A 10,818-nucleotide genomic window follows, 5' to 3' on the forward strand; every position below is an offset into this window, starting at 1 on the left:
CACTTATCTTCTTTGACTGCTCGACGAATTCGTGGCGATTTAATTGAGACATACAAAATATTGCATGGTCACTATACGTGTCATTTATCATTGTTTGTACTCAGCACTAATCTACACCTACGAGGACACAATCTGAAGCTAGTACGTGAACGGTTTTACAAATTGTGTAGGCAACACTTCCTCACAAACAGAATACCAAATTTGTGGAACACTCTGCCGAATGATGTTATCGCAGCCTCGTCACTCAATGCCTTCAAGAACCGACTTGACGCCCACTTTTCTAATTCTTTCTAGCTCTTTTTAAATTTTCATCATTATTGTATTCATATTTATTTATATTATCTTGTATTAATGCACACTCTGACTTTGTAATGAAGTGCATCGGCATTTTGCCGCCTTACTTCTACTTCTATAATAATAATAATAATAATACAAACAATCACATCTCAGAAAAATTCATAACACTAAATTTTTAAACAACGAAAAACTATTCTATCAACATTTAACTAATTCAAGCAATAAAACTCAATTATCCGGTGAACTTCCAAGTTCACAGGATGTAACAACATTTTGGTCAAAACTTTGGTCTCAAGAATTTGAATTTAACCAATCTGCCAAATGGATTCCTCATATATCCCATAAACTATCCACAATTACACCAATGAATGATCATCAGATAACACTTGCCGAATTAATAAATACCATCAATAAGACACACAACTGGAAATCACCAGGACCAGACAAAATACATAATTTTTGGATAAAAAAATTAAATTGTGTACATTCATTTCCTACATCATTTAAATCAGTTCCTTCTTGATCCATCCTCCTTTCCAACATTCTTATGTCATGGTGTAATATACCTAAAACCTAAAGATAACGACACAAAAAATCCATCAAAATACAGACCTATCTCATGTTTACCGACAATATATAAAATATTAACCTCATGCATTACACAAAAAATCTATCAACACTGTTTTAACTCTGACATCATTAATGAAGAACAGAAAGGATGTATTAAAGGATCCTTTGGTTGCAAAGAGCAATTAATCATAGATTCCATCATCTGTGAACAAGCTAAAAAAGAAAATCGAAACATATATACTACTTTTATTGATTATAAGAAAGCTTATGATTCTGTCCCTCATTCCTGGCTATGCAAAATTCTGGAATTATACAAAATTGATTCTAAAATCTGCACTTTTCTCAAATGTTCCATGGAATTTTGGAAGACCACCCTCCAAATAACTTTAAATGAACAAACAATTCAGTCAGATCCAATAATGATCCGAAGAGGAATTTTTCAAGGCGATTCTCTTAGCCCGTTATGGTTCTGCTTAGCAATAAATCCCCTCTCCGATATCCCGAACAGCTGCAATTATGGGTTCAATATAAGAATTAACAAACAAAAAGAAAACAGAATAAGTCACTTGCTGTATATGGATGACATAAAAATATATGCAAGAACACAAAATCAGTTAACAACCTATTAAATCTGACTGAACAGTTTTCCGGTGATATTGGTATGTCTTTTGGTATTGAGAAATGTAAGACCCGAGCAATCAGAAAAGGCGTCCAACACCAAGTACCACATATAACCCAGAATAACGAAATAATCGAAGCCCAAGAACGAAATGATACATACAAATATCTAGGTGTCTGTCAATCCTCCCACATCAATCATACCAAAACGAAAACACAGTTGAAAGATCAATACCTAGCGAGATTAAAATTAATATTGAAGACAGAGTTAAATGGAAAAAATTTAATGAAAGCAGTAAATACATTCTGCGTTCCACTGCTAACATATTCTTTTGGAGTCATTAAATGGTCCAAAACTGATCTTGAAAATTTAAACATGGCAACAAGGAAAATCTTCACACAGTATAGAAGGCATTGTCCAAAACCATCCATTGAAAGATTCTCATTACCAAGACAGAATGGAGGAAGGGGTTTCCAGAACCTAGAAAACTTATATCAGAGACAAATCTCAGATCTGAAGAAGTATTTTTTGAAACGAGCAGACAGAAATGAAATGTTTCGCACCATCACAAGAGCAGATTTGAACCACACACCCTTAAATTTGTCGAACACCGAAGAAATCCAGACCCTCCATACAATAGACAAAATAATAAGTGGGCTAAAACAAAAACAACTACATGGAAAATTCTACAAAGACTTAGAAGAAACTCATGTCAATAAGAAGATGTCATTGATTTGGTTAAAAAAATCAAGTTTGTATGCCGAAACAGAAGGATTTGTGTTTGCTATTCAAGACCAAGTAATCAATACCAAGAATTACAGAAAATACATCATCAAAGATCCGAATATAAGAAACGACTGCTGTCGCCTCTGCAAAGCAAAACCTGAAACGATCCAGCACATGATCTCCTCGTGCAGCATCCTGGCACAAACTGACTACAAAGCTAGACAAGACAACGCAGCCAAAATCATTCACCAAGAATTAGCAACACTTATGAACTTAATCGAAGATACGACACCCTATTACACTTACATTCCATCTCTGTTCCTTGAAAATAACAAATACAAATTATACTGGGATCGTACAATACTTACAGGCTTAAACATTACAGCTAACAGACCAGACATCATATACTTATCAAAAAACACACGAACGAAGCCATTCTCATTGACATTGCTATTCCTAACACAAACAACATTATTCAAACATACCACACCAAGATTTCAAAATATCTACAATTATTGATAGAAATGAAATCCATGTTGAATCTTAAACAAATTTCAATTCTACCCTTAGTTATCTCTAATGTAGGTGTAGTCCCAAATAGCTTAGTTGAGAATTTAAAGTCTTTGCATTTGAATGATTCAATAGTTGTCAAAATTCAAAAAGCTATTTTGTTAGGAACATGTCATATTGTTCGTAAGTTTCTCGAACAGTCTGATCATGTCAGTGAGATTAGATTAGCACCAGTAGGTCAGAGTAGTGTAGGTCACTTTCCAAGTGATGCGCGGATAAATGATCGGTAGTTACTAGACTTTTGGGGATGGGGTGAGATTAGAGAATAATAGCAGATTAATTTGTATGCTGTAATTCTAGGATCTCGAAAGTTGTTTTGTTAATCTCATCAATACATATCATTTCTTGGTCTTAGTACCCGTAATGATAGAAGTCTTGCCTGAATGCCGGTCATTTCCGGGTCAGTGGTGGGTCTTAATAATAACAAGGCTTTATTCCTAACAGGTTTACACCCAATAACAAGGAAAACTAAAACAGTAAAAAAATAACATGCAATTCCAAAGTCACTGAACTTAAGTATAACATAAGGCATTATTAATAATAAAAGCTCCCACAAAACTACAAACTATAAACCTTACTACTTACTAAAATACAAAGAAAGGATTTGATTACAACTGATAGCGAATCGTAATATATATCGCAATGAGTAGATATTTCATTTACCTTATTGGACATAACAACTACTGGAGATTTACGTAGTACGTTTGTCTTATATGGTGGACTATAAAAAATTTGAGATTGGCGTGAATTAATACGAGGTACAACCAAGTTAAATTTGTCCAGAAGACTTGGACAATCTATTTTGTTGTTAAACAAATTAAAAACAAATTTCAGGACAATAATATTGCGCCGATTCTGGAGAGCTAGAAATTCAAACCTACCCAGTAGTGCAGCACGATCACAACCCCCTTCAGGATAAACTTTATCTACACAATAACATAAAAATTTTAGAAATTTGCGTTGAACAGCTTCAATATTCTTAACATGCACATCATATAAAGAATGCCAAATTATAGCACCATATTCCAACATAGATCTAATAAGCGCAAAATATAAATTACATGAAGTTGTTATATTTGAGAACTCGTTACAATTTCTATAAACAAAACCATACATCCTAAAAGATTTTGCTATTACGTCATCTATATGTTTCACAAAATTGAGTTTAGAATCAAACGTAATGCCTAAATCTTTAAAATTGTCACAACGATGTAACTCAGTATTAGCTATGGTGTAAGGAAATATACTAGGATTAAGTTTTCTTGTATAGGACATAACGAAACATTTGCCTTGGTGTATATATATATTTAGTAAGTTAATTTGTACCCCTACTTGGAATCTTATTAAGCTTGTAAGGCAAATAATAAATTATAATACTACTATAAATAATGTTCCAGTTCGATAACAAAACGCAAGTATTTATATCAGGACAAAACCACATTTTTCTGTAAAAAACCACATCTAAATTTATCTATTTATAAATAAGATCGGTAAATGAGATTTATGACTGATAAGTACTATTTTCAAGAAAAATCATTGAAAATGATAAAAACCATGGAATCTGATATCGTATTTGTTTTAGAAAAAACAAATTAAATAAGATTCAGATTAGACTTAAAAAACCAACTTATAGTACTTCAAGTGCCCTTTACATTGTGTAATTTCTTAAACTTTGACACTAATAAGTTGATAACAATAATAAACATTTCTAAAATTTTTGGAAAGGATCAAGTTTCAACAAACACAATTATCAGAAGGTAGTACTAAAAGAAATTATGTTCGCGATTTTCATCTTATCAGCTTATCTCCATTAGTTAGTAATTACCTGTGTTGACTCCACCAATAAATCAGACGTACATCTTTGAATATTTCAGTACGCAACGATTTCTTGGCGAAGATGTTACCAGTTATCTTATTTTCACTAATTATAATTTCTGTGTCTCAGGTAAATAATAATCAAAAACACATACAAACACCAATGGATACAAATTTAAATTAATATATTTGCAGGCTTCACCATGGGACACCCTTTCAGCAACCATCGCCGTCGTGGAATTTGAGCCAGTCTATAACGAAAGACTCACAGACAATGAAATAATAGAAGCGAACCTCGTCAAGTACTTAGATATATTAAATACTACAGTGGTCACAAATAATAAGGTAGTTTAAGAAAAAAATCTAAAATTGTTTTCACCAGTTTCTCCTAGACACTTGATATGATCATATTTCCTGAAGGAAGTCTTGGTGTTATTGGCGAAACTTCTGTGGAAATGGCAACAGGAGACAACCCCTTCTATGACCTCAAAGAATATCCAGACTTTATGAAAACTTTATCTTTCACGGCAGCCAACTTTACAACATACCTCGTCACTAATCTAGTTGAAAAAGTGAAATGTGATGACACATCTTCTAGTGATAGCGAAAATTGTAAGAACACTGGGTACTACTATTACAACACAGATGTGGTCTTCGACAGAAATGGCACCATCATCAGCCGGTTTGTATATCTGATAAGATGAACCAACACTTTATTTGTTGATTTTAGATATCACAAGTACAACCTCTTTGGTGAGTTCGACATGGACAGACCTGATGAACCAGAAATAGAAACGTTTGAAACCGACTTTGGTGTCAAGTTTGGCATCTTCACTTGCTTTGATATTTTATTCAAAAGTCCAGCTCAACCCGTCTTGACTGAGAACATAGATGCCATCGTCTACCCCACCGAGTGGCACGCAGAGCTCCCATTTTTAACAGGTTTGTTGGTACTTCTTCATGAACTAATATCTAAAGTCGTCTTTGCAGCTCTTCAAACCCAACAGATGTTCGCTTACGACCACAAAATTATGTTGTTTGCTGCTGGTGTAAATGAACGAAGCGCGTCCAGTGGTGGAAGCGGAGTTCACAGAAGTACGACGTATTTGTTAAGTTTTGAAAATCTAACTCTGAGTTTCAGGTACTCACGATACCATTTTGAACACAATTGTGGCTGAAGGAGGTTCTAAAACTTTAATATATGAAAGTGTGAACGGAATTGTGGTGGCTCCCGAAGTTCAGGATGTCGACGTTTTGGGTAAAGAAATGGACGATTTCCCTCTATGGATCGATGCCAGTCTTCAAAGTACTTGTCCTCGATGTAGAGTTACATAATTATCTACAATGTCTGCTTTTAGATTTCACGTGGACACCTTTAAACACGACCAGTTCGCAACCCATCGAAGATCAAGTTTGTCATGGAAATGACACAGAAAACCCTTTCTGTTGTAATTTCAACATCAGTTTGACCACAAGTAAAGAAACCGGTACTTCGTATTCTTACCTCCTGGTGGCTTTCTCAGGCCTTCGTCACTACCCCAACATCAGCGACGGTGGTCTTGAAATCTGTGGAGTCATCGCTTGTCTCAACGCTTCGATATCTTCCTGTGGTCAAAGATTTCCGAAATACGACGAAATTGTGTGGCCTGTAACGTTTGAGGAACTTACCATTACAGCTAATTTCGAAGTCAGTGACAATAAGACGCAGTTCCCCAATACTTTGTTGAGTTCGATTCGACCGATTAACGCGAATGAGACGGAATGGAGTGGCAAAAATGTTGATGAAGATGGGAAAACGGTGATCCAGACGTTCGCTCTTAAGAAACCACAAAATCGGCTGTTGACTTTTGCGATTTATGGACGAGATTTCGGACAAGATGTGTTTCCAAGAGATGACGATCACAATGATACAGGTGCTGCAAGTTCCATTTCAAGTACTCTGCTAATTTTGGGCTGTTCTCTGGTTTTGTCTGTAATGATACATGTGTAAAATACATGTACGTAGAGATGCATTTGTCATAAAGTTAAAATGTAAATTAATTTTTAATATAATTTTTACTGTGTAACAACTTGTTAAGTACTAACTATATTTAGCTAATAGATATCTGTGTGAAATAAAACATCGTACAATTCAAAAAATAATTTTTAAATTCTATTGTGTCTAGAGGTCATGAAATGTAGAAAAAACATGAAACTGGCAAATCGCCTGATGGACTCGATTACTATACTTCCCTAGCTTATGCTCGGGAAGTAAAATGATAAAAATTGTAAAAATCTAATAATAAATCAAGAAAAATTACACAACTCCAAAAGGGTAAAAACACTGTAGGAGTTACTTGGTCAGGGTTTATTAATGTCGAATCCCTAAACTTTTTATGTCTTTGTCCATTTGAGTCTTCCACTTGGCCCTGGGTCTACCTCTCCTTCCACCTCCCTCCCTATTGATTCATCAATGGTCTCAGTACTCGATCCTGTGTAATTTCATTGAGTGTCCCATCAACCTGATTCTTTGTGGTCCGATTCATATATTCTTTTAATTCTCGATTGGTGCTGCTTCTCCAAAATTTTTACGTTTACGTTTTTACCCCTTAGCACCGTTCTTCCCCATGCCGAAAATGCGTTCTCTCCCATTTTGTTTCGAGTGTTCTTGTTTGTCATGTACTTGGCCTTTTTTAGATTTATTTCTAGTCATTCTCAATATTTTGTTGTATACTCCCAATACATTTAGGACCTTAATTGGCTGTAGTACTCGATCTTAAACCCGAATAAAATATATGAAAATCATCTTTTATCTGTTTTGATGTTCCAAATCTATACTTTGCAGTTATTTTAGGGTGTTGATTTGGTCATCTGATCTTTCTCTGTAATTTTCGAACTAGCGGAGTTAGACCGCTATTGATAGTACCTAATTGTCGATTAGTAAGTAAAGTTCAAGACGGTACCTCTATTGCAAAAATTCGAGCTGCTAGAAAAATTCTGAAGGTAGATTCGAAATCATCGACCCCAAATTAGCAAAAAACAGTAAAAACATTTCATGCAACAACAAAAAGTTTCGATTTTGTTTTGCTGTGAATTATTAATGCTTTTGCTAAGAATTTTGGAACAATTGCTACTAATGTTACCTTCTTTACTGTTAAGTTGGTAACTCAAGAAGAACCCATTGTTATTATGTCTAAGTTTCCACCCAAGTTAACAGTTGGTGATGACTAGGCTTTGGATTTTAGGTCGTTATAAAAATGAACAAAAGGAGACATTTTTAGGTCCCAAAATTGACGAATTAGGTTATAAAAATCTTAGTTTAGGTTAAAGACCCGGAGGAAATAATTTTTGCTCAACGAAAAAGCATACAACAAAAAAATACATATTAAAAAAAAAAACATTAAACAAAACATTATAGAAACAAATATTTTGTGTAACAAACAAAAAAATTGGTCTAAAGAGTTTAGACAGAACTTCCCTCGCTGTCGGAAACTTGACGACTGCATGCCTATTGTGTTTTTTTTTCTCATTGCATTTTTGTAGTGGGAATTTAAAAAAAAATTGTGATGACGTCATCAACATTTTTGCAAGGACACGTATATCAGTTGGGATAGATGTAGTGTAATACTAAGAATAAAATTATTGTATTCCCAAATTTTCGGGAAAATGAATTGGGTCGTTTTGAATATTGATTTCTTATAATCAATAAAATAACGAAACAATTTACTCACGTATACGGCGCCGGTGTGTAATATCTAGAGAGCGGATTTCTGTAGGGCTAGGCAAGGCCAAACTCGGTACGGCTCGTACGGGATGCGAATTCATTGCGGTTGCGGACTGCACTTCGTTTATTTGAGATTAGAATAACGCTGTTTCGTTGCACTCTGCTGTTAATTCCCGTTCTCATTTACTTAGCCGTTTGATTAATAAATCGTTAATTATATTTATGGAATTAGTACCGATTAAATTTAGTGATTATCTATCACCCGGCGATCCAGCACGTCCCCCCCTATAATCGTGACGTAGCCCGACACAAATCCGCTTTCTAGTAATATGAGGGGCAACTGAAAATCGTTTATGTATAAACATTCTGAATTTAAGATGACAAGCGTAACAGCATACGTGAGAGTCAAACAGAGAAACTGTAAACAAAACGACCATCGGTTTTATTGCTTCGACTTCCGCTTATTATATAAAACATTGGGTTTTATTTTAATTCTTGACGGTGAAATTCACAATTGGTTGATTATAAACATGTCTATTCTACATTCGCGGAACAAAACAAATGCAGGTCTGTAATGTTAAAGTCGATATAAATAAGCGTGCTACCCTTATGTTTCAACCGAGTTTTTCCTTTAACAAATTTTGTGTCTACCAAATTGGGTTGGTTGGGGTGTAATACTAATAATAAGTGTTGCCTTTAATTTAATCAATAAAATAAATTGACTTCATTAATTTTTTTGAACCACCTCTTAAGAAAATCTAAAAAATATGAATGGAATGATAAATCACAAGTACAAACTTTGTTTGCACTTTAGATAGGATTTATTCACCAAAATTTAAGGGTGACGTCATCAATTTTTTTAGGAGGGATGAACAAATACATTTTGAACAAAAGTTTACCATGCTTATAATAATTTTAAAATATTCCCAAGATTTCAAAGCATTCGGTTTTGTAATTCCTGATTAAATCGATAAAATAAATTCACGCATTCATTAATTTTTTTGAGTCACCCTGCATATGCAAATCCAAAAATATGAATGGAATGATAAATCACAAGTACAGACTCATCATATTTTGTACATTTTAGATACGATTTATTCGACAAACTTTTGAGCTGACGTCATCAGTTTTTTTGTAGAAGATAACCAAATATATTTTGACTAAACATTTATTATGCTCTTTATGACCTTAAAACATCTGCAAGATTTCAGAGCATTCTGGTTAGCAGATTAAAAATTAAATTTCAAAATGTTGTTTTATAATTTTGATTTTTTTCCAAAAATCTGGACGTTTCGGGTGAAAAGTCCATTCGGAGTTGTAAACTACATGTGTAGGACTATGTTATTTTATACAATTGAAAACCCATTTACTATGTACAATTTTGAAGTGACGTCATCGCATTAGTGGTGGGGATGAATAGACAAATTTTGGTTAGCGTTTTACCATCTACATGATATTCTTAATATAAGTACAAAATTTCATAACAATCGGTCGAGTACTTTCGGAGATTATCTGTCTAATAAAAATACGGGACGGCAGACGGACAGACGGACGGACAGACGGACGGACAGACGGACGGACAGACGGACGGACAGACGGACGGACAGACGGACGGACAGACGGACGGACAGACAGACGGAAATGGGAGACCTATTTCTTCGTCTTCTAGGGGTCATGAAAGATCGAGAAAACGTAAAAGTAGAGAGTCGGCCGACGGACTCGGTTACAATACTTCCTTTGCTTACGCTCGGGAAGTAAAAATGATTAAATAAATCAACGATCTATAGTTACGTCCACTATCGCAAACAAATGGTGATCAAATTAAAGCAAGTCGCATTTAACAAAAAATAAAATATTAATTCAGGTATTTAACATGACTTACAAAAGCAAACTATATATTTCTCTAAATTTTCGATTGTAAATTTACACCTTTGATCGCTTAAAACACTTTTAAGTTTTGAAAACGTGCGTTCCACATCACAAGAAGTGATGGGTGCAAAATTAAATATTGAACAATCTACGTTTTCATTTATGTATGTATTGTTGGTAGCATTTCCATTACCGCAAATTACGTTAATTACTGAACATATAAAATCGTATCCTGGATTCTTTTTTAATAGAGAACATAATTTTTGGAACGCCATTTCCCCCACCTTTCCTGGTGCGTTTTTTAAAGATGTATACACTTTTTCCACAATTTCCATACTTTGGTTTAATTTTAAACCTATAGTTTCTAATTGTTCTATTGCATCAGTAATAATTTTAAAGTGTGTTTTAATGTGCAAGAGTTCATTTTTAACGTTTGCTTTATTCAGGAATTCTTGAGATTTTTTAATGCTTTGTGCATCTGTGGCTTCAAATGACATTACAACCTAAAAATATTCAATATAAGAATCATAGTAAAAACACCATTATATATTTACTGACTTGTTTTAAAACATCAAAGTGTTTTGCATAAAACAATGCTGCTTGAATCCAAGTGCCCCACCTGGTTACTGCAGGTTCAGGTGGGAGAGGT

At 34.3% G+C, this 10,818-nt stretch overlaps 1 protein-coding gene across 1 annotated transcript; it reads left to right on the top strand.

The window, feature by feature from the left end:
• Nucleotides 1–4,595: 4,595 nt before the first annotated feature.
• Nucleotides 4,596–6,747, top strand: LOC135142582 (vanin-like protein 1). Its single transcript, XM_064074308.1, has 7 exons — nucleotides 4,596–4,727; nucleotides 4,793–4,942; nucleotides 4,990–5,279; nucleotides 5,328–5,539; nucleotides 5,588–5,692; nucleotides 5,739–5,903; nucleotides 5,956–6,747. Exons 1-7 carry the CDS (start codon nucleotides 4,680–4,682, stop codon nucleotides 6,585–6,587), a joined length of 1,602 nt encoding a protein of 533 aa, XP_063930378.1. The 5' UTR covers nucleotides 4,596–4,679; the 3' UTR covers nucleotides 6,588–6,747.
• Nucleotides 6,748–10,818: the final 4,071 nt, after the last annotated feature.

Source organism: Zophobas morio, unplaced genomic scaffold (genome assembly GCF_036711695.1).
Source record: "Zophobas morio isolate AGI-343-1 ecotype UQ-CSIRO unplaced genomic scaffold, CSIRO_AGI_Zmor_V1 ptg000049l, whole genome shotgun sequence".
In the NCBI taxonomy this organism is placed as follows: Eukaryota; Metazoa; Arthropoda; class Insecta; order Coleoptera; family Tenebrionidae; genus Zophobas; species Zophobas morio.